Here is a 24,808-nt window from a genome sequence, read left to right as displayed (position 1 = left end):
TCAAGAGATGTTACTAAAAATGTCAGTCAGTCATATTGTTAATTATGACTGTTCTCTTAAATTTCTGTTGGGCTTACTTATTTTCTTTAATTCAACATTCATTTGTTTTTTTAATTAGAATGATACATATCCTCCCTCTCTGGCTCACAAACAGACCTCCTCCCTCTTGGCTTTTTTTTTTTTTTTGGCAACAGAATTAGTGGATATCAAAAACATTTGAAAATCCCTCCTGATGTCAGACTGTCAAGCTGTCAGATGAGTGGAAATGTCTTGAAAATGTCAGCCCAGTCATTTCAGTTTCGGGTCAAGACACAGGAAGCAGATCTGTGTGCAGCGCTGGGTACATTATACACCTTGTCATGCTGCCTCTGTTTCACAGCGGCACTGCTGTAAAGAAGCTCTGAGGCTTATTCCTCTGATCGGGTTCTAGCTGTGATGTTGAGCCCTGTGGCCACATCTCCCCCATGCCCGGCGCCACTTCTGTTGATAACTATGGGGAGATCCTGGACCCAGTTGTGGTCAGCTTCTAATCATTGTTTGTAGCTTTGAGGAGAGGTTTCATCCATTTCCCAGGAGTGCAGGGCTCTCTGTCTCTCTGCCTTGTCACACTGTGCATTCCTACGGAAAGGGTCTCCAATAGCAGCTTAATAAACATGGAGAGAGTGCTGTCCTAAGGCAAGCGTACTGATTATACTATCTACATTGACATACACCAGATAGTCAACTGTTGTTACAGCAAGCTAAATGTTTGCCCTGAATGTTTATTTGTTATGTTACAGTAAACAGGACACAGTTTGATATTTTTGCCAGTAGATCTTTTCTTTTAAGACCGCTTTTTGCTGTTCAGGGTTTTTTGTTCAGATGTAGTAAGATGTGGCAGAAAATGATTTCTGTTCGGCTCCACGTGATGTCAACACTCTAAACAGACAAGTATTTAAATGTTAACCAGGTATGAGTTCTTTCAATGATGGCCCAAGGTGATGACTTGTGTATGCAAATTACATTGCTCAAGCTTTGCTCTGCCACAGTGTTAGACAAACCATTTGTTGAGAAATTTCTACAGAGTAGTTTTTTTTTTTTTTTGTTTGTTTGTTTTTTTAAATGATTGCCAACTGATGTTTTGTTTATACTTTTTGGGATAAATAAATCAATACACAAATAAAGAAATAAATAAAAAAGGGTTGTACTGTATTACTCTGTGTGATTAATCAATATGGACAAAAAGGGGATAGTTACAAGGCGAAAGTTTCACATGTTTGCAAAACATGTTTCAGCTTGTCGTTGGTGTAAGTGTGGAAAATGTATTTACTATTAATTAGACAAAAAACCAGAACAAAAGGAGGCCAGATTCCCCCCATCCAATTTTTCAGGAACCCAAGTGTGTTTAGGAATTCTATACGCTAACATGTTTGGAGCATATGGAGGCTGGCCGTTTTAAGTGTTTTAGGGCTTAATACAGTGGAGAAATACAGTTCTGTAGCCGATTGTACAGCGATAGTCTAAATCAAGGGGACAGCGAGTAGAAACTTGGGTGTGGGCTTGTTCACCGTCAGGAAATTGCTTATGGCTAAAAACTCACTAGGGCCTTTAAAGGCAGCTGACTGCTAAAACATTAGTGGTTGATGCAGTATCCCACAAGGAAAAGGCAAGTGCTCAATCACTGGGTATGGTCCTGACTTTGCTTGTATAGAATTTGAACCTGGGTTGGGTCAATATGAGAGAAACTACCTTTTAATATTATGGAGCGTACTCATTAATAATATTGAAAGGTCTATATATTTACATGCAAATGTGGGAGGACCATTTATTTTCATTTGATCTGTCATTTTATTATTTTATATTACGTATTGACTAAAGTGTTATACTGTAGATTAAATAGTAAACATACATGTTTTAATTAATATTCGCTATTACCTTTTGTTTGCCCAGTGTACAGTAGCTGAGAATGGTGAGCATGTACTCTTTTCAGTGATATTGTTTTAAGTGTGCCCACTAGACGAATAGATTCATAATTGTGTGTTTGGGTGGAGGCCAGTTCTCCAGTGCCTAATGGAATAATGCTTTTTATGTGGCTATAGACTCTTAAACCACAGTGGGAAAAGAACTTCAATGGAGAGCTGTTTATACAATAAGAGGAACGCTAATAGCATGTTTACAGTGTTATTTTTATGAAGCTGACTTACTCAAAGGTGTAGCACCAAATTAACCAAACAAAAGCAGCCACTAATGCAGTTAATAATGAGCAGGTCTCGGCTTGGGAGGTAAATCCCTGTGAGTCTTGCAGTCTATTGAATCCACAGTATAGTGTGCTACACTTTAGCAGCTGTGTTCTCAGCAGCATTGCAAACCTCTTTAACCCCTTGGCTGACTACAGCGGACTTCCTCCACTGCCACCAAATAGGAGCGCGGATAGCGATACAATTAGGAGGTGTTGCAAGACCACTGTGGGAAAGACCATTATCACGGAGCAAGAACAAAAACGTTGTAGGTGGAGGCTAAAGTGTCAATTTGTATAAACTACTCAATATATATTTTTTGGTTTCCTTAAAGATGACTTCCATTAACAAATTTTAAAAGCAGCAAATTTCTGCATTTTCACATAGTGTACAACACCTGACAGGTACCATCCTTCAAAATCGGCTAGGGATGTTGTACTCTATTTTACTCTGTGAAGGATGTGATACAAAGAGGTTAAAATGAGCACCCTCCCTCCAAAGACGCACATCATCGCATTTTAAAACTAAACATCTCTCCTACTTGAGCAGCTTTAACCACTAAGCCACTCAGCTTATCATCATGAAACATGATGAATTGATTCTACTGTTCATATGTTCTCTGAATGGTTCTTTGTAGCCAGTGCCCAGCTGTAAAGCTCAGACCCTGTGGTGTATGTAATAGTTAATAGAGCTGCGGTGTAAAACAAACACCCCGATAGCTGTGTTTTATTTTAACCAAATCTAAGCATTTGGCTGTTATGATTCTAATTTTTCTCTTTCCATTTTTTTCTAGGCATGCCAAGTTTTGTAAAAACACCAGAGGACCAAATTGGGATTTCGGGAGGGGTGGCGTCTTTTGTGTGCCTGGCGGCAGGGGAGCCAAAACCCAGGATCACATGGATGAAAAAGGGAAAGAAAGTGAGCTCTCAGCGCTTTGAGGTGAGAAAAGCAATGACCCTGTAGCTTCCCAGAACTTTGACTTGTCTGTGTCTCCGCTTCACTGCACTGCTTGTCTTGAGTTGCCCTTGAGTTGCCCTTCACTAATTAAGACACAGTATGCTCTTGGCCCAACAATGAACATTGATAATTAGCCACTATGGAGATAACAAATTGTGTGTGTGAAAGACAAGAGACTACAGAAACCTGGTCTTGTTTAATTCGCTACGTACTTAGTAAACATAAATCTAACTTCACAATGGTATCTAAAATATGATGACTAAATTCCTTCAATTTAAAGAAGGAAGAAAAGTTTGTAGTATATGGATTAGACAGAAAGTGCCTCATTATGGAGCAACACCATTAGATAATATTCTCTTGTGTTGGGGCTTTTTATCCAGTCATGATCTGGGCTGTAATGAGGCTGGGGGTTATTTAGCTAAGGCTGTAAGGAAGAATGTTTTGAACTTCTATTTTGCAGGTGATCGAGTTTGACGATGGCTCCGGGTCTGTTCTCAGAATTCAGCCACTTCGGACTCACAGGGACGAAGCGATCTATGAGTGCACAGCGACCAACAGCATGGGAGAGATCAACACCAGTGCCAAACTCACAGTCCTGGAAGGTAAGGGAAAGGAATTTCTGTAGATCTCAATGATCAGGAGAAACTCAAACTGCTTAGCATTGTTTAGTGTGTCAAGTGGCTAATGCAGTAAAGTGGAAATATTTGAGAGGAAGCAACAGTATGCTCTTGCTAATAGTGGGGACACTTTAGTTGAGGTTTTCAGGAGTTCATCTGTAAGATAGTGGTCATTTTAGATTGTGTGCACAGGGTGAAATACCAGCAAACCCTACAAATGTGTGTATTGATTTTGATTGACTTTATTGTATAACATTAATCATTAGACTTTTAGGAAGAGACTGTAAGTGTATATTAAGAAGTAAGCAGTGAAACTCTACTTTACATATATTTTAGTAGCCTAGAACAGATAGGTGTTAAGGTGAAGAAAAGTAATGATTGTGTTTTATAAGGCTTGAGTGTCATTCTTACAGGTACAGGATTGAGTGTCAAGGGCAGCTTTTCAATACATTCTGGGAGTTAAGTACGTATACAAATTAGGATATAAAACATGTTATGACAAACCTCAGAAAAACAAGCTGTAATTGTGGCACTTGCATTACTAATCATTTACCTTTATGACTATGGTTAGTTAGTCATGATGAATACCATGTGACTTGGGGGAGGTAGAGGGAGGGGGGGGGGGGAGTAATTCAGGTTTATAGCACAAGCGATTAGAGAGAAACAAAGTAGAAAGACCTGAATAGGCCAAGATGTTCTTCTGAAAGAGGTTTGCATGCCAGATAAACAAAGCTGACTGATAGGAAAAATGAGTAAACTGTGCATTATTTTTAAACTCCCATGTTGCTACACTACCTTTCTGCCAGATGTTGAGATAAGCTGTTCATGAATGCATACAATGTAAATGTAATTTCCTAATATGATGAGATATATCAAACGAATGAGGGGAGATCGACTTTGATCTTTTTGCCCAGGAACTGCTATGCAGACAGCAGAGGTCACATTAATGCAAAATTTTGCGTCCTAGATGCAAAATAAATCCATTGGATGGGAAAATATTTTGTCTTGCGTTCACTGAACACACAGAATGGAAAGAGATGTAGACATGCATATTTGTGGTAATCTATTACACTGGAGCAGTGACCATAAAAAAAAAAAAAAAACTGTCTGCGTTTATGTATATCTGTACACAGGCAGATTTTTTAAACTATTACATGCCATAGAGTTTAAACCTTCATAAAAATGTACCAAAATGCACATTCTTGGAGTTTCTCAGGCTTTGATGGATGGGACGCAATATTTTGGGCATGTGCGTTTCGGGAACGGATGAACAGAAAAGCTAGCGCGACCTCTGAGTGTTATTTATTCCATCAATACAGTACTTAGTCGGGACTGGTTTGATCCCTTAATGCTGTTTATTACCTTCTCACTCAGGGTTTTAGCAGTTATATTGCTGTCGCCCATGAAGACTAATACAGCATGCACTCCAGCCTCATTCTTGTAAGGCCCTTCTCTGCATTTATGTGCACATCAGTACACTATGAACATCATTTTTTCGATACAGCCCCTTTAACTGGTTTTAAACCTCCTGTATAAAGTCCCTAATCTTTGCTCCTGTGCTTTTGAACTTCTCAGAGACACTAGACAATTGTACCACCTGCAGTAACTTATCATCTATACTCAACAGTGTCATTTATATGCTTTACCTAGCTATCCTAATTCTGAAGTCGAGAGATTCTATCCAAGCCTCTGGTTCCCCAAGGACAGTTACTCTACGAGTCTGGAGTGTGCCTCAAGTCTGTCTCTGGAATATTGTCAGTGTGTTTCTACATATTGTTCTGCACAGATAAAGGCTCTTACTGGGCTCTTACATTTTGCGTTCTTCTCTGAGGTGAAGGATCCTCCTCTGAGAAACTCTTATTCATTACATTTAAGTAGCAGTGGAGGTGGCAAGCACACATTACAATACTGCGCATTCAGTGGAATTCACTTTTACAACAACGCAGTTTGTCTTGGATTTCAGTAACATTGGGTCAGCATGTTACTTTTTTTGTGTTTTTCTCTTTTGGTCTGTTCTACATTAATAAACACCTGTTTAATAACAGATACTTTACCATGACCATTTTCAAATATTAAATCTAGCTAGTGATTTTTTCTTTTTTTTTTCTTTTTGGACCTGCTGGGGAGGCAGCAAACATGATCATTACAGTAAATGACAATGAGTTATTTTAGAAGCACTAGATGCATGCAATTTCTGTTGCTGTACTATTAAGCAACCACAGTGTGCTCAGTGAGACAGGAGCCGTTTTATACACATTATCTCCATAATCAATTCCAGGAAGCACTGCTAAGAAACAGACTTTGATTCTATACAATGTCTGTCTTGATATTCATTTTTACTTTTTAGTATTCAGTCACATTTTGGATGTCAAACGTAAGGACCTGGTCGGCTGGTTTTTCCAGTTAACAGTTGTTGCTTATATGGTTTTACAGCCTGACATAAAGAATTAGAAAGCATCACAGAGACAGTTGTACTGTATGTGGAGCCATTTAAATAGATAAGAGAAGTCCTATAGCTGGAGGCTAATCTGGGCTGTTAAAAGGACTGTGTGACCCAGGTAAGTGTGGTGTAGTGTACAAATAGAAAATCCAGACAGTGATACTCCCAAAAAGTTCTGAGTTTCAAAGATAATAATCCACCCCTCTACCAGCGATGGTATTGGGGGGGTACACAGTGGGTTTGCAGACCCAAACAAAAATAAACCGTTCACAATAATACATTCTGGGAGTTCTCAGTGCACAAAACCGTGCTCTTCAGTATTCCAGGGGATTGTGATAGTTTGGGTTGTGCTGTGAAGCAAGTGCTCTGGGGCTCATGCAGGCTTAGTTGCGATAGCTGCTGGGTTCTCACTCCTCCTCTATAAAACAAAACACAATGCTTAACAAAACAAACACTAGCTCCAGCCGACAGTTACTTATTTCAGCGCAAGGCCATACTCGTGTAGCTGCATCCCCTTTCTTCTATCCAACTCTTCCCTGCAATCATCCCGGCGCCACTGTTTATCCAGTCGCCGCCTGGCCCTGAAGATGATAGTATGGGAATCGTTTTGCGTACATGCAGCTACGTGCTTCCTCCACGATGGCCGACTTCCTGTTTTCACTCACCTTCGAGTCGACCCATCTATGGGGAAGTGTACTACCAACCTTCCACAGCGCCCTTTCTGGTCGGGAGGGAGATTTGCAGCTCTGATTCTTTCAGTCTCTCTCTCAGCATGCCAGTTTGTGACCTGCAGGGAAACTACTGTAGCACTTAATCCTTAGACCAGTCTACATGTGGCTGAGCACGAATCTGGGATTCACCATTTCAAATTCAAGTATATTAAACAAGTGTTATGTGTGAGGGTGGAGAATGAGGTTGCAGTGTTACCTGATTCTTGGAGCAGATTGTTTGGAGGCAGTGTGTCCTTGTGAGGACTGGAACCTTTTGGAGCCATTGTACCAGAGGTCCTTGTGATTTATTTTTACATTAGTTATGTAAGAATTATTTACTAGCACATCATATAATAAAAGTTCCAGGCTGTGAATGCTGTCGCTTTGTAGCAAAAGCATTGCAAGGACAAGTTTATGCCCAATTAAGACATTTTCTGTTTGCCTCCTTCATTTTGATCATTCCTATCATTATGTCTTCAATTTTATATTTCTAGAAGTACTCCCATTGTTTTTTTTTTGTTTTTATTATTATTATTGATTTTGTTTTCTGATTGTTTTGTCTACACTAACTTTATTTGTTTTGTGCTGATAGTGGCCCCCTTCTGTCCCTGTTCTCTGAGAAGACGCAGCAGTGCGGACTGACTGAGCTATTTTGCGATGAATAACAGAAGCGCCATTCTTTTCTTTAAATGGCTGGGTAACATAAACTGGAGCAGAGCAGCTAGGTTCCTGTATGATGTTTTCTTTTTAATCAAAAAATGTGGTTTGCAAAAGGTCAGTGTGCTTGTGGAATAAGTAGAAACGCATTCTCCCACAAAAGCCTATTTTCTTTCTGTGACTGCGGATAAACTAAATATTATTTATGATTTGTAGTTGGTATATTCTGTCCTTTTCAATTATTTCCCTGAACCACAGATCTCCCATACACTCAGATCCACAGAATCTCAGTCACACACACTTATACACACGAGTGTCTAATATGAGAATAGAAAGCAATAATTCATCAAAATTTCTATACTGTAATCTGCTGGAATTGAATCCGTAGATCTATAAATACTAACCCCGTGAATGTTCCAGGGCTGATATATATGACGGGACAGCAGTTACACATGTAAATCAGTCTATGTCCTAAAACGCATTGAACTGTTTTATTCTGTTTCAGTTCATACTAGTTTTTGCTTGTGGGGATAAGGGCTGTTTTTTGAGAGCAACATGGTTGGGATGAAGTTTAATACATTTCTATGTTTCAGTTTTGGATCCCATTCAGTCAGTAGGGTTTTCATACAGGTGCCTCGTCACTGAAGAAAGACATTCTCCTGTTTTTGAGTAACATAGAACACACCTTGACAGATCGCCCTCTGGAATTATTTGCACACACTTTATGTGGGTGGAAAAGCAATAGCACTTGTTCTAAAGCTGCCAGGTTTCTCTGTGCTGATTTCCCGGCACTGGCCACTAATCCATGTCATTATTCTTATTTCGTGTACAATCTGCTGGCTTAGTCCCAGTTTGAAACAGTGTATGTTATAAACATTTGACAGCTACAAACTGCGTCTGCGGTGATCAGCGTCTTAGAAGGACTTGGGCAATATGGCTGGGTTGTAAATGCTCATCTAACACTGAATTGGCACCAGTTTGGGGAAAAAAAAAACAAAAAAAACATTTGCTGCCTGTTTTAATTGATGTCTAGCTGGATTTAGCCAAAGCAAAGTTAAAGATGGATTTATACATTGGGATTAACAGGGTGAGGCATTACTTGGCTGGAGGACCATTAGCCCTACCTTTTTTTACAGATGCTTACACTGTAATATGTACCAAGTAGAATGTATTGTGCCAAAGGGAAACAATTAGCATTTGCAGTTGTTGAATTGCATGCTGTATAGCAGGCTCCTGGCAACTGTATTCCAGTGTTTGGATGCAATATGCTGCACCATGTGTTGGAGGGGAGTACTTTTTTCGTCTGTTTATGTAGTAATTCGTACCTCAAAGTCTCCAACACTCTCAGTATTTTGGCCAGTTTAGAAACCAGTCCCTTTAACCAGGCAGCAGATGCGGTTGTAGCAACACTGTGCACACAAGCTTTTCCACTCATCTTGGCTAATTACTTTGCCGTTAGGTAATTGCTCTCGGATGCTAACTATTAAAGCGATCCTCAGGGTTAGGGTACTGAGGGAAAATAAATAGTCTGATTGCTGTCACCTTCACCATGGCACTGTTTGGTACTACTGTAGCAATACATTCTATTTGAGCGGGAATGGAGAGAGAGATAGATGGGGAGGGGGCATTGTGAAACCTTGCCGGCAATAAACGACTACAGCATTTTTAAATGTGAATGATTAGAATCACTTAGCGGGTCTGCTACTTTAAGGAGATAAATGCCATTAAATTGAGTAAAACACTCAACTTGAGCTATAGCTGCAGTGAGTTAACTACTACTAGATTCTTACAATAAGGGTTGCCAATTCACTTTGCCACAACAGACACTGTCTGATTTGTCACAGAATTGGCCTCTCCTTGAAAATTGAAAAAATTCACTCCACTGTGGGCGGCTAGGGAGAGAAACAAAAAAAAAAAAATGAATCGTGGATTACTGAGATCTTCTTGGGAAAGCACAGGTACGGAGGGCAAGCCAAGGCATGCAGCGCGCCCAGAGTGTTGAAATTTTAAACAGGTTTCCGTGTTAAATTTCTGAGATGGTCCTAACATCAACATTAAAATGAAGCGTGACAGTTCTCCTTCACAACTGACTTCTCATTCATATGCAGAAGGGGTCCTGCTGGTTTGCACGGAAACTGCATGGAACATTTCTTTACCTGTGAATAATTCAAGACATTGGTTGTAATGAGGCAACTTCGGGCAAATTTGTGTAAATATTCTGTGTCAGATTATACTTATACTGTATACTTTATACTGTAATTATAAATGTTTTCACAGCAGGTAGATACATCTTGTCTGTGGAACAGGAGAACAGGCTTTCACGACCCAGCATTTTAAACTCAATATTGTGTGACACTGAAGATAACAAAAGATCAGGATTGTCATTCACTATCCAGTTTTAACTTTTTATGTTGCAAATTTAGGGAGGTTTTTTGAGGTAGTGGAGTCTGGTGCCTGCTGCCCAATAAAAATATTGCATAATGTAACTGTCCATGAAGGGAAATGGGGACCTGTGAAAAGTGAGGGGCTGATTGCAGTGGAAACATAAAAAGCCTCCTGCATGACTAGAGCTGTGTTTCATCAGACCTACTGCAGCCCTGATCCAGAGTGGGTGCTATGTGCTGGTATTAGAGAACATTAAAGTCTGTTCTCTCATTCTAACTCAGCCTATTTTTTTTTTAATTAAGCACAAGCAGTGCCAATGTAAGAAATGCTTTGGAGGCCTCTCCTCACGTTTAGTTCAGTCTCAATATCCATTCTAGCTTTGCTTGGAGTTAGATACGGAAGCGGGGATGAGGGGAGGCAGTTTTTCTTATTGCTGCTTACAAAACTAAAATAACCAAAGAATAATAATATAATGCTGTTTGATTCATCGTTTCTCAAGTGTTAGGCTTGTGTGAACGTTTATCACACAGACACTTGGCAGACTTGTCACACAATTAAAAATACAAGATATTACTTCAGCACAGTTTGTTTCTGCATAACCTAAACACATCCCTTAATCAATTACATTACCTACCTGTGCATGTGCCAGTTAATACTTTCCATGCATCTTCTGTTTTTGCCAAATGATGATTAAAAAATAAATACAATTATTAATGAAACAATTCATTTTTTTTCTATTTATAAACCGCTCATATCGCAACAAAGGTAAACTAGTTCTGTTACCTATTTTGTTGAAAAATCCCACTCACCCCCTGTTTTGAAATGTTTGTAACATGTTAATTTTTGTTCTGTTATGCATCCAAGCTTCTGAACCTTTGTTTAATAAACAACATTTAAGTAATCTATCAAATATGTTATTGAGTGTGACTAATTTTGAGTGGAAGAAATACAATTGACACAGTTTTGTTTTTTTTATTCCACAAAAGCACTTGCAAGTGTAGCAAGCAATTTCATTATGATGAATCCTAAATTGTGGAAAAATCATAAAGGCATAAGTGAATGGAAGCCTGGTAGAAATCATTGTAAATACTTTGAAGCATTATATGTAATAACACATGCCACATGAATATGGTCAGTAACATGTCTGCTATAGGCAGGTGTCGTGATTTTTTTGATGGAAGGCTGCAGGTGAAATGTGTGGAGAGTCTGTTGATATAAACTTGTTAATTGCTGCTCATCTAATTGTGAGCAGCTGTTAAGTGCGCTTTTGTCATTATATTAGCCTGGTGGAGGTAAGGCTAGAGATTGAAACTGAAGATTAATTGCTTACCGCTTCTTTTGAGAGGTTTGGGGAAGTATAAAAATAATCTTGTTAGATTCTGCATCTGTTTAGTTTGTTTTTGCTTCTGTTTTTTTTGCTTTACAGCAGCAATCTAAACCATAACAATGACAGAGCAGTGATTGCATGTGTGAATGCTGCTGGGTTCATAACTTAACTGCTCCTGACATTATAGGGATCTCAAAGCATTACCTTTAGGTGTTGCAATGACATGAAGAAATTCTCAAGTGTTTACATGCTTAGTTGTTTCATCTGCAATAACTCTTGTGTGTACTGTGTCGTATCTGTATTGTACCCTGTATAGTTCTGTTTCCTGCAGTACCTATCACTATGACTACTAAATAAGGTACTTCAGGAAGGCCTGCTGCATATTGTTTCATTAAATAGGTAAACTGTACTTCAGAATATGACTAGGGGGTTGCGCAGTAGAGCGATAATAACAATAACACATTTTGAAGGAGCATGACCGTATGGTAGATGTACGTTTGTGTACATTTCTAAATGGGTAGCTAATTTTGATAGAAAGTGTCAAGTGTCACGTTCCGCAGTTTGATTCGAGGTGCAGATTGGCAAGCCTTGATATGTACAGATGGGTTGTGCTGCTGTATTCTGCCGGAGTTTAATTCACAGGCTCATTGAACTGGATAATAAGAGCTGTTAACTTTGACCCAGACTGCAGAACTGGAAGAGTTGCTGAGATTTCCAGTGAACTAGGATGTGACGAGCAGGTATATTTGATCCATAAATGGTGTGAGGATCTGTCTCTCCAGATTAAAAAAAGAGAGAGAGAGAGAGAGAGAGAGAGTACTTTTGATGCCTGTGAGTGGTCATGTCACATGTGTGGGTAGCCGCTGTTGTATATAAAAGGTGCCACACAGGCACTAGCTGTAGCCTTATAAACGAGGAGTCCTGCTCCAGGAACCGGCTACACTACATAACCCTCGCTATACATTACATGGGATCACGATCCCCTAACTAACCTACTTCTGAGCCGGTATTCATATGATGACTCCTGCTGCTTCATCTGGCCTTGGCTGGGCATTGCCTTCACAAGCACCGCTTGCAGTTTCAGGGTTGCGAAGCTGTCGTTCCTGCAGAGCAGACTCTCTCCTCCTGAGTATATGCAGCTCCCCTCTGTAGCATGGCATTGCAGTCGCCCAGAGCAATCTCCACCAGATGTTTTTATGCTGATGGACACTCGGTCAAGACCCACCCACCTGCTGATTTGAGGACCAGCACACAATCACTTGCTGCCCTTCGCTTCAACCAAGCCTAGCAGATAGCAAGTCTCAATCGAGCGCCTGTCTGTAAACAATAATTTAAATCACTCAAATCAACTCCAAAAAGGCATACAATAAACCCTTTTCCACATACAAATTACACCAACATTAATTCACACCTGTGCAAGACAATCGTCCTGCCATAATCATCCATCCTTCTGTGAGTCCTGTTTAGAATATCCCTGTGTTGTCAAAGAGAACTGTGGAGTTTAAATTGTAAAATGCTTGGCCGCTTTCCTCATTTGTTTTGACAGTCTTAGGACTTAATGCAGAAAGATGAAGGTTTGTCTCCCTCATTCTTGACCTCTTGACTTAGGTTAAATCTGTCCATTAAGTGTCCAAGGTCTTTGGCCTTGATATAAATTGAAATGACATTATCAAAAGATCCCTCTACTTCTGGGAAGTAGAGTCAGTGGGGAATGGTGCTCAGTCGTCACAGATTATCTTTCCTTTCAAGCAGTATTTAAAAGGTATGGAACAAAAAAAGAAAGATATGTGTTTGAAAGGTTGTTTTAATCACATAAAATCAAATATTTGTCTTGTTATGAGTAGACATTGTAGCCAGTTAGAATCCCACATACTACAATTCATTCTATAGAATGGCAGCATGTGATAGACTTAGCAGCACGTGGCATTCCAAGTAGGTCTATCAGCCATGGCTGGTTAAGAATAATAGTGGATGAGAACATTAACGTGTGCTGCACATCTACTGAAACCTGCCCTTCCCAGTCAGTGAACATGCAGTAATGTGATCCAGCTACAGAATTGAACCACAATGGTACAAAGAGAAAGTATGAAAATCTCCTGGACAGCTACTGTAACCATCTTCAGTTGAGTAATTTTAAAATTATTTATGGATGGCTCTGAAATTGGGGGTATTATGACTTTACAAGCGTGTTGTGTTTGTTGGTGGCTAATAAAAACACATGCACTTAGTGATGGTGATAAAATGTAAAAAATTCTGTTATATGGTTGCAGCGTTTTTTCATTTAGATCTGCTTATCTCATGCTTGTATTTCTACTGCATGTCAAGATCTTCAATTACACAAGTCAAATATGCCAATTATGAGTTATGACAGCAATTCTTTGTAGCTTCGCTCAAAATACATTTTTTTTTTTTTTTTTTTTAAAGATAACATCTATGTGGGCATTAATATGGGTTAATTGAAGTGTTTTGCTTGACTGCTGAGGTATTGAGGTAAGCAGGTTTAAAAAGATAGTGTCTGACATTAACACCAAGCTTAAGAGTAATTCAATTGCTACACCTGCCATTTCAGTTTGTAGTCATACTCTTAATCTGCAAAATATATTCATATGGGGGCATTGACTGATTTAATTCCACTTGTAAAGAGTTGTCTTACACTGTATTTGGACAGTTTTGCATATAGTAAAATTTGACAAGAGACCTTTTATATGTGTCTTCAGTAAACTCAGGACCCCTCCAGAGGCTGGAACTGTCCAGATAAGGGTTTTATTTGCAAGTATTTTCCTCTCAATCTTAAAAAGCATACAGTAAGTGCAATATCTATTTGAATGTGTTTTCTTTCAAATGAGCAACTCGGAGGCACAATACATTTATCGGCATTCCACAACGGCAGAGAAAACACATTACATGTGTTACAGTACTTACAAAATTGCAAAGAATATCACCTTGTCGACACATCTGCAGTAATGTCTACAGGAAATTGATTAATTGAGTGATTTACTCATGACTGTACAGTACATTACGTAACTCATTTTTAAAGCATGGTTGGGGCAGAAGGATGTGTTATTCACTGAAGGTTACACAAAGTAACAAAAGCTGGATCTTAACTTTAACCACATTAGACCATGCGTCCTGAAGAAAATACTGTTACTGTTTGCATTATTTGGGGTGTTTAATTAAATCTTTCACAAGATTGTCATTTATCTTGTCATTTATCGTGTTTGTAGAAGCAGTGTACTGTGCTACTGTTATGGTCACAGCAGTGCTGGGAGAGCCTGTCATTGCTGTGCTCATAACCCTGCTCTAATTAGCCGTGTGACCTTGGGCGGATCACTTGACCTCCTGTGTTTTTCAGTCTCTCTCGGTTGTAAAATTGTGTGTCCCACTGGAAAAGCGAGGTTGTATCTCAGTTGATCTATCCTATATAAATAATCTATAAATAATAAATGAATATCTCCCTCCAATTTATAACTTTGTAAGTCAATTAGAAATTGGAAAAGAGATTATTTAGTTACTCGCTCACAAGATGTGGAAAACTGACACTGTAAATATTAAAAAATGCATTATCTGCTGGTTTCGAGACTCTTGGGTGCTCTCTTTTAGACTCCCTTTTACTGGCTATTGATAGCATTGTTACTTTGTCTCAGGGGCACTTTGAATTAAGGTAATTGTTCTGGAAGTTTTTGTGTTTTGCCAGCAATTGTGTGAATGTAGTCAAAATCTGTAAACATGGTTTTAATCACAATGCTGTCCTGGCTGACTTTTCTGTGGGGGTTATAGAACCAAGGTGACCACCCTCCCCTTTCATGAGCTTACCTGTATTGTATGGCTTATTTGAATCCTGTTTACAGGCAGTAACCAATCACATGTATACTGTGGTGTATCATTGCATAAATAATCGTGGCATGCTTGTGACACTGCAGTAAATCATACTGATGGTGGTGGAAGGCAGAGATGGGAGAGGAGAAGCGAGCAGTCAATTTGATGTAGCATTTTATTGATAAAGTGCCTGTATGCTGGAGCGGTGTTGAATATTCTGTTCTGGCAACCAAGTATATTACTGCAAAGGTCATGGCTTGTGTTACATCAGACCTGGACACTTTCTTACAAACAGCTGAACATAAAGCATTAAACTGATTATGGTGGTGCATGCAACTTATTGAAAGATTACGCTCTACAGGGCTTTAAAAATACACTGAATCCCAATGACCTTTGTTCCCTGTAAAAAAATAAAATAAAATTGAAGACATTGCTTGTTTCTTCAATTTTCAAAAAGGGAATACAAAAGTAGTAAACACGTTCTGTTAAACATTATACCAACTTTTTAATTGTTGTCATTAAAACATCCATCCACTGTATCTAGGAATAAACTGGTTTTACTAGGACATTTATAAACAAAATCCACGCTGGTCTGCAGTTCTATAAAGACTGGTTCCAGCTGACCACCAGACTGAATGACTGCTGTAGTGATCATGTTTTGAGTGCAACTGAAACCTTTCACTGTACTGTACAGTATGCATCCATCTGACTAGTGCTCAGCAGCTGAAATCCAGCCTTAGCATGCTTGTAATGGAGATGATGAAATACCAGGCAGCTCTTGCTGTTCAGCATCTCTCTAATAATGTAGTCAATTCCTGACCTAACTGCTGCTGGATTCTGCTGGGACCTGATAGTGTTTGCCCACCTGGTATAAAACGGGCTGTGAACTGGTTGCAATTGTTAGCTTGTTTCTAGGTTTCATGCTAGTCATTGTGTCCCCCTGTGGTGAAGGGTAAGTTGGTCTGTTTGAGGGTCTCGCCTATAGCAACACTTACATGCGTTGGTTCTGCTTCCACAGCAACCAGACAAACAAAAAAGATGTTTAAAGAGGTGTTTAAAAAGGTGTTTTTTGTTTTTTTTCCCCCATATGGAAACTGATACTACACATTACAAAAGTGTTTGTTCATTTTCTGGAATAGATTTACACCAGCTGCATTACATTCACCAAATGGTACAAATTAGGGATTTGCCTTCAAGTTAATATCTAGATAAAGGTATACAGTGTTTGACATTTTTCACATACTTTTTCAATATTGTTGCTACATAACACCTACCCTACCAATCGTTCTCTCTCCCAACCTCTTATGTTGATTTGGGTTTAGTATTGTTAAAAAAGCAGCTGCAGGTAGGTTTTTTTCTGGGCTTTGTAATGAAAAGGGGTATTATCTTTTTCTGTGAAGCAGACATCACCATCAACTGCAGAAAAACACCTGGAAGCCATATTTAACTCTATCTTCCTACTCATAGCAGAGGCTCTTTTTCATTGTGTCCTATTTTATACTTCATATCATGTGTATCACTGCTACAGTACTATATGCTGAGCTTCAGAGTTCAATATTCACCTCTATGGCAAGTAAAGTGTTAATCCTACAGTGTGCAGTAACCAAGGGTGGGGCAGTGTCAGGCAAGAGTTGGTGTTTATGCAATATCAGAGCTTGCGTGAGACATGGAGAACCCATTTACAAAAATACCTTGTTACCACTTGCTAGGGAGAACAGACATTTTATGAAAAATTTTCCAAAGCCATTGTGGTCAATGTGTCATGCTTCAAAGGAAGGAGGATTTTAGGTCCACTAGGAGGATTGTACATGTGCACTTCTTGGTAGATCACTGTTGATTTGTTTGATTTTTGTGCCTTTTCTATCATTTTGTTTGTCTTTGTTTACATTCACGTCTCTGTGAATACATGCCTCCTGTGGATGGTGAGCTGAATTGACGGTAGTCACAAACTGCATGCACATCCTGACTGTGGATATAATCTGAAGGCAATATGGCTCAGGTTTTTAACCTACTTCAGAATGGGCATGAAGAGGGTTGTGAAAAACTTTGCATTTGATGTTTAAGTTGCAGCGAAACATCAGGCATAAATAACGCTGTAGTGTGATTAGTCCTTTAGAGATACAGTAGAGGTGTGTGTAGAACAATTGGCCAGTGTTGACTCCAGTCTGCAAAACTCAGTCCTTTAGCATTCACAGGCAGCATGGCAGTATTATTAAAGGAAACCAGAAAAGTAACTACTGTACCGTTCTTCACCAAATAAATAGAAGTGATTTGCCTTTTTTTAATAGAAATACAATACATTTATTAATCAGCAGTTATTTTCATTATTTGGCACATCCAATTATTTTTAGACTCGGCTCACTGCTACCACCCCTGTGCTGACTCGCGAGTGGCAATAGAATAGCCTGGACTTGAACCTGCGACCTTATATAGGGCGCATCCTGCACTCCACTCATAGCTCCTTTACCAGATGCACAACTCGAGGGCCTATGTATGTATGTATGTATTGGTTAGAAGATTTGTCATGGAAAACATGTTGTTTTTGTTTTTAAAAAGCTCAATGCTTCAGTCTTTATCAGGTCCCTTTCTCCATGTGCTGTCATCAGTTGACTGATTAGTTTGAAGATACAGGTCAATCTATTCCTTGATTAGACACACAGTGGGAGTGCCATGCTCTACTCTCCCTAGTAATTAGATGAGGCAGGCTGCTGGCACGGTCTTCACTCCTCTCCTTTTCCCTTCGATCAGCCTCTCTCACCCAGTGTTTGCCATGCTCAGCAGGGTCCAGTGGTGCTGCAGGCTCCCCCCTGCCTGCTCTGGAGGCACGTTCGTCTCCTTCGATAGTGCTAGACTTTCCTGCTTACAGCTGTTTAGACTTCCCTGCTGTGAATTATGTGCTAATAACACTTCAAAATAGCTCACATCCAGCAGAAACCATACTGGGGAAGGTAAGCTCCTTTTAAAACCATACTGAGGACCTTGTTTCACTAGGTGTCTCTACAATAGTTCTATTGTGGGTGTGTATACTGTATTCCCAACAAAATAAAATCAGGCTAAACTCTTAAACTTGATATTTAGTCTTCATAATTAATTTATATACAGTAGAAAGGTGGGGCTATTATTAAAACAGAACCCAAAGCGTTATGTCCCCTTTTAACCTCTTCGAGTTTCAGTGCTCTTTTAACAGGGTTAATGCCTGCAAGCCCCTGTTGTTTTTTTTGTTACACTTTATCCTAAAAAAAGCCCTAAGTCTAGTGGAGAAAAGTTACCGGTTGTGTAAACTAAGTCGGAGGCGTCCAAGCTTCATGGAATCACTCCCTGTTAAGCTTTTCTTCATCCTTTTACAAACATCACAGCAGAGCTGCTCACTACTGCATTACCTATACTGTATTAAAGGAGTTATTCAGTTAAACTGTCAGCAGCACCTCCATGGGGATGATGAACAGTGAGGCTGCAGGGTGCACTAATGTGCTTTAAAGAGGAGGAATCCAGCCTCAGAATAAAAGAAAAAAAATGATTTCAATTACATTTTTTTTTTTTTTTTTCTAGTCTCCTACTATAGGGAGTATGTAATGGAACACTGAGCACACGGGCCATTGTGATATGATTGAGAAATATAGTCAGTTTGGGGACTATTGTACCCTAGTACAGTATTAGCACTGTAGGTATGACCAGCAGATCAGGCTGCCAATTGTTCATTCATACACTTTGTTTTTGCATTTAAATTACTGTAAGTGGCGTCGGTTGTGTGTTGCGTTGAATTATGCAGTGTTTTCTATCTGAATTTTGTATTGTGTTTTTTGATAGAGTAAAGCTTTATCACTTCAGGCCGAGCAGTGAGAGCAGCGTGGATATCATGTTTTAAACTGCATGGTTTATCTGCAGTTTAGTGTATTGAACCTTAAATGCCTGCACCAAGAGAACGTGGATGTGAGATCTATTTATTTGAGACTTGCTTATGAATCTGTCCTGTTTATGATCAGAAGGTCGTAATTGAGAAGTCTGTGAATTTCTGTTGTGGTTTTTGGGTGCATTATAGAAAACTTCCACACAATCCTGTGATTGTTACCTTTCTTTCATCCCCTCCTGTTTTCATTGCGTAAACAAGTTTTACCACACGCGTGGTTTACAACAGATCGGAGAACAATACTCTTATTGTTTTATTTAACAAATGGCTGCTGGTGTTTCCATGTCAGCTGTGTACACAATTAAGGGCCAACACCTGTTTTATGTGGTGTGTTTAGATAAGCAAACGCAAGAGAGACTCCCTTACTGTATACCAGAGGTATCTGGATGAAAAACAAAATGTATTAAGTACTGTAGCTGTAGTGTTATGTTTCCATAGAGCTTACAGTTGAGTGTACAGTGAAACCCATAACTCATGAAAGAAGATAAGAGTGAATTCTCCCACTGCAAACCGTCACATTTCCAAATGGGCTATTTTACAGCGTACGGTGTTACTGTAACTAATAATAAGGATGCCATGAATGTGTGCTATATTGTGCACAGGATGATTATAAAATCATTTTGCAAAGATTTTGGAAGCAACTTTGCAAAGCCGTCCACCAAGAGGTGTAGAGTGCCTCTGTTAAGATGCTGCTGTTTTTAAGGTCTTGTCAGATGCAGGGACATTAATGCCCTTGGTGTAATCTTTTTGTGCTTCTACCTGCCAACTGACTTGTGTTCACCCTGTGAAAATGCTTGTACTGTATCCCCTATTGGATAAACAAGCCAAGAGAACAGATACCTGATACACAGCCTATCCAACACCTCCACACACAGACACACACGAACAAAACACAAGGGACGAATCTTCAAGGGGCAGAGGTTCAAACCGATGCTAGTAAAGGCTTATTAGGAGCCCATGAGTTTGTTGTGTTGTACATGCGTGTGAAATTAGCAATGATGATAGTTCTACAAACCAACTATGCTTAATATAAATAAGTTAAAGTCGGAAGTCGGCGCTCGAAGTGAGAATTGACAAAAACAATTGCAGGAAAGTATGTGATGTTTTAAAGTCGTGTTTGCTGTGAAACCTTAAGTGTTAGTTGGCATCCAACCCATGGTTTTCAGCATCACAGCTCCTGTCGCTGCTAGTAGAAAGATTCTTGTGAATTAGGCTACAGATAATGGATAACTTGGTGGAGTCTGCCAGTACAGTATTTGGGCCGATAGAACAGTGGTTTGATAAACTGGCATTTGCAGTGCTATGGGTGAGATGGCTATTCAGATCGGTCTTCACTTTTAGGGTCCTTGCTGCAGTTACAATGTTGTGCAGCTGGTGGCATCACACCAGTGATGGCATTCATTGTCTCTTTTAGGGATGAGCATGAGTGCTCAAAATGGTTATCCTGTAAAAATAAATAAATAAATAAACAAAGGATGGGAATCAGTTAAGAATGAACATTGTTTCAATTCAATTTTTTGCATTTAAGTTGTTGTTAATTCAATATAACGCTTTTACAATTAAAATTAAGAAGAAAAAACAAGTCTTTAGTACTTTATACTCACAAAATTTTACTATAATTCTTGATATGTATTTTTTGTATGTAACTAAGTCGCCCTGAGTAAGGGCGTCTGCTAAGAAATTAATAATAATAATAAATAAAGAATATACTGCAGAAAGACTGTGCTACTGTATTTTTTGTCTCTTTAGTGGGGTTTTAGTTCTTCAGCAGGAGTGGATAGGGTGAGTGAATTTCATTTGGCATTACTCCATGCTTTAAATACCTAATAAACCTAAGTTCTGTTTTTTATATAAACTTGTATATGTCTATATTATAAGCTCTACCAGGCAAACTCTACAGGAAAGTCATTTTGGGCTGTTTGTTAAGTCTATAATTTTCTGTAATGGAAATGTGACCATACCTCAGGGAGTATTAGCAAAGCCGGTCTAATTTGATTGTTGAGGAGAATCTCACTTGGAATATTACCTTCCGACTGATGCCTTGATTAAAATTGGGTGCAACATCACTTATTCGTTTAAATGTCACTGAAAGCACAGCTGTTCTGGTTTATTTTTTTCCCCCAACAATTTTGTGAAAACTCATCATCAGGCAGCAATATCTTCACTTGTGACGCGAGAAACAGATGCGTTTTAATTAAAGCACAGCATCCTAAGGACACACTCTCAAGGTATTATAGAGCTAATGGAGATCATTCAAATGAGCTTTGAACACAGTCCCTTCTGGCTGTATTCAAAGCAACTCTGGGAATACATATGCACCCTGTTGTAAATTCCAGTAATGACTTGCATAACTATCAGTTTTCTGGTTTTCAACAGGTGATGCCAATAAAAATGTTTTGAATTGCATTTCCTACCTAGACACAGTAGTTAATGGACTGTCCTCATATACTGTAACCTCCCCAATAGTCTTGCGGGGGTGGAAGATTAAGTATGCAGACGTGCATCTGTAAAATGGTAAGATGTTAAATTAATTAGTTTATTCATGAAAGCGTATCAGTTTTAAGCAGTGCTAAATCTTTATACACTTTCTTCTTTTATTATTTTATATAACTTTTAGAAAACATGGTGTCTGTGGATGTAAAAATAATCCCAGTACAACAATTAATCAGACCCACCATACATTATACTGTAATTTTGTTCTATGAAACAAAATTTTAACCCAGTAAAACCAGTTACCATGCCAGTTAAGCTAGGGATTAGTATACTATTTCTATCCAGTGAGGAATTCTCTACTAAGCTGAGTAGTAAATTGATAACAGGCAGGGCTGGTATACCTGTCATCTAAAGGCTTGGCAGAATACGTTCTCTCAATAATGTATTGTATTGATAAAGGCAATGTTGATTTGGCAACGAGGGACAAACAGTAGAGACATAATAATTACTATTGTGTTGATGGCATATTTCCTTCTAAAGCCCAAGACGACATCACACCTAGGCGGTGTTTCACATGGACAGAGAGGTGCCATCAGTGTTTATTTGTTTTTTCTCTTAGCAACATGTAACCTACTGGAGGTCTCACCATTGTTGCAATATAAATATGTTGACTCAGTGGCTCTGTGACGTCCAATAATAAAGATGAGGCGGGGGTAATTTGTTTTTCACCTTGCCAGAGTCAGGAACAGACACGACTGTCATCCTCGGATACCTTTCCTAAAGTAACATTCAACCACAGAACCTGTTGGTGCTGAGCATCGTATGTCAACGAGAAGATGTCAGACTTGAATAAAATGGATAATTAGAGACATATCACGATATCATGATATCATCATCTTGTTGTATTTCATGTAAACTTGTGGCAGGGAAACAGAGGTGCCTTTGTTCTCTCTTTCCTGCTTTAAACTCTTTCTGGCTGACTAGAAAAACAAGCCTTGGTAGTTTGTTTGCACAGAGTTCAAATAAAGTGCTTGTGTTTTTTTATTTTATATATATATATATATATATATATATATATATATATATATATATATATAGATTGCTTCCCAATTACAATGGGAACTGTACACAACACCTTCCAGGAGCTACAGTACAATAAACACCTCAGAGAACAGTGAACCCTTGTTTTGGAAACCTTGTGTAATTTGAACACTTTGTTTTGCTGGTTCAGTGTGGTGTGCGAGTCGAGATGGAGTGGAGCGATCTTGTTTAGAGTCACCAAGCATGACCGGGCAAGTTCCAATAGCGATGAAATTTTAAGAGGGGGTTGGGGAACGAGATTTTATATATATATATATTCACATTTTCACATTTTGTTGTGCTACAACCTGAAATCTTGATGCATTTAAATGTATTATTTTTTCCTTTGATTTACACAACCTACTCAACACTTCCAATGTGTGAAAAAATGGGGGGGTGAAAAAGCAAATTAATTAAAAATAAAAACCTGAAAAGTCTTCATTAGATAGGTGTTCACCCCTTTTGACAGTCCTAAATAAACTCAGGTACAACCAATTGCCTTCAGAATTCACACAATAAGTTAAATGGAGTCCATATGTGTGCAATAAAAGTGGTTCACATGATTTCAGATTAAATACACCTGTCTCTGTAAGGTCCCACAGTTTGGTAGAGCATTCAAAGCAAAGATACTACCATGAAGACCAAGGAGCTTTCAAAACAACCTCGGGATAAAGTTGTGGAAAGACACAGATCAGGGGAGAGGTATAAAAACATTTCAAAGGCATTAAATATCCCTTGGAGCACAGTCAAGTTGATCAGTAAGAAGTGGTATACGGCACCACCCAGAATCTGCTTAGAGCAGGCTGTCCTCCCAAACTGAGCAGCCGGGTAAGAAGGGCATTCCATTGGTCAGAGAAACCACCAAGAGGCCAATGACAACTCTGAAAGAACTACAGCATTCCATGGCTGAGCTGAGAGAAACTGTCCATGTGTCAACAATAGCTGAGGTACTCCACAAATCTGGCCTGTATGGAAGAGTGGCAAGAAGGAAGTCATTTCTGAAAAAAGCCCATGTAAAGTTTTTTGGAATCTGCAAAAAGACGTGTGGGAGCCTCTGAAAAGATGTGGCAAAAGATTCTGTGGTCCGTTGAAATAAAAATTGAACTATTTGGCCTAAATGCAAAGCGTTATGTCTGGTGCAAACACAGCACAGCTCATCACCCAGATGACACCAACATAATTATCTAACCAAGACATTTCAGTTTTTTTTTTATTTTTCATTAACTGTTGTTTCACAATAAAAATTCTTCGCTCTTCAAAGTGTTGTAGGTTGTGTAAATTAAAGAGAAAAAAAATCCCATTTAAATGCATCAAGATTTCCGGTTGTAACACAACAAACTGAAAACGTCCAAAGGGGTGAATACTTGATATGTATATACACTACGTGTACAAAACATTAGGAACACCTGCTCTTTCCATGAAATAGACTGACGAGGTGAATCCAGGTGAAAGCTATGATCCCTTATTGATGGAACCAGTTAAATCCACTTCATTCAGTGTAGATGAAGGGGAGACAGGTTAAAGAAGGATTTTTAAGCCTTGACACAATTGAGACATGGATTGTGTATGTGTGCCATTCAGAGGGTAAATGGGCAAGATTTAAGTATCTTTGAATGGGGTAATGTAGTAGGTGCCAGGCGCACCAGTTTGATTTCATCAAGAACTGCAACACTGCTGGGTTTTTCACGCTCAGCAGTTTCCTGTGTGTATCAAGGATGGTCCACCACCCAAAGGACATCCAGCCAATGGCAGGCCAGTGGTAAAAAACAGATCATTGATGAAAGAGGCCAAAGGAGGCTGACACAAATTGTGCAGAGCAACAGACGGGCCACAGTTAGTCAACTGACAGTCCAGTACAACATTGGTGCCGAAAGACCCATAAAAGAATACACAACTCGTCGTACCTTGACACGATTGGGGTATGGCAGCCGACAACCCCACTTCTTTCAGTAAAACACAAGAAACTGCAATTGCAGTGGTCTAAGGAACGAAAACACTGGACACTGGAGAATTGGAAAAACATTGCCTGGTCTGATGAATCCCAGCTCCTGCTGTTTCACACTGATGGGAGGACTATGGTATGGAGAAAACCACATGAGTACACGCATCCATCATGCCGCTTGTCAACATTGCAGGCTGGTGATGGTGGTGTGATGGTGTGGGGTGTATTTTCATGGCACACATTGGACCCCTTGATAAAAGTGGAGCAACGTTTGAATGCCACAGGATATCTGAACATGATTGCCAATCAGGTGCATCCCTT

At 39.2% G+C, this 24,808-nt stretch overlaps 1 protein-coding gene across 18 annotated transcripts in view; it reads left to right on the top strand.

Moving 5' to 3' along the window:
* LOC121331105 (receptor-type tyrosine-protein phosphatase F-like) overlaps window positions 1–24,808 on the top strand; it is a 181,901-nt gene that overhangs the window by 72,990 nt on the left and 84,103 nt on the right. For all 18 annotated transcript variants that reach the window (XM_041278285.1, XM_041278301.1, XM_041278296.1 and 15 more), the window contains exons 3-4: window positions 3,010–3,155; window positions 3,634–3,775. In XM_041278285.1, coding sequence (XP_041134219.1) covers window positions 3,010–3,155; window positions 3,634–3,775 — 288 coding nt within the window. The remainder of the gene's footprint in view (window positions 1–3,009; window positions 3,156–3,633; window positions 3,776–24,808) is intronic.

This window comes from Polyodon spathula, chromosome 18 (genome assembly GCF_017654505.1).
Source record: "Polyodon spathula isolate WHYD16114869_AA chromosome 18, ASM1765450v1, whole genome shotgun sequence".
Lineage (NCBI taxonomy): Eukaryota > Metazoa > Chordata > Actinopteri > Acipenseriformes > Polyodontidae > Polyodon > Polyodon spathula.
The sequence above is the reverse complement of the archived record's forward strand: the minus strand, read 5'-3'. Positions and strand labels throughout refer to the sequence as shown.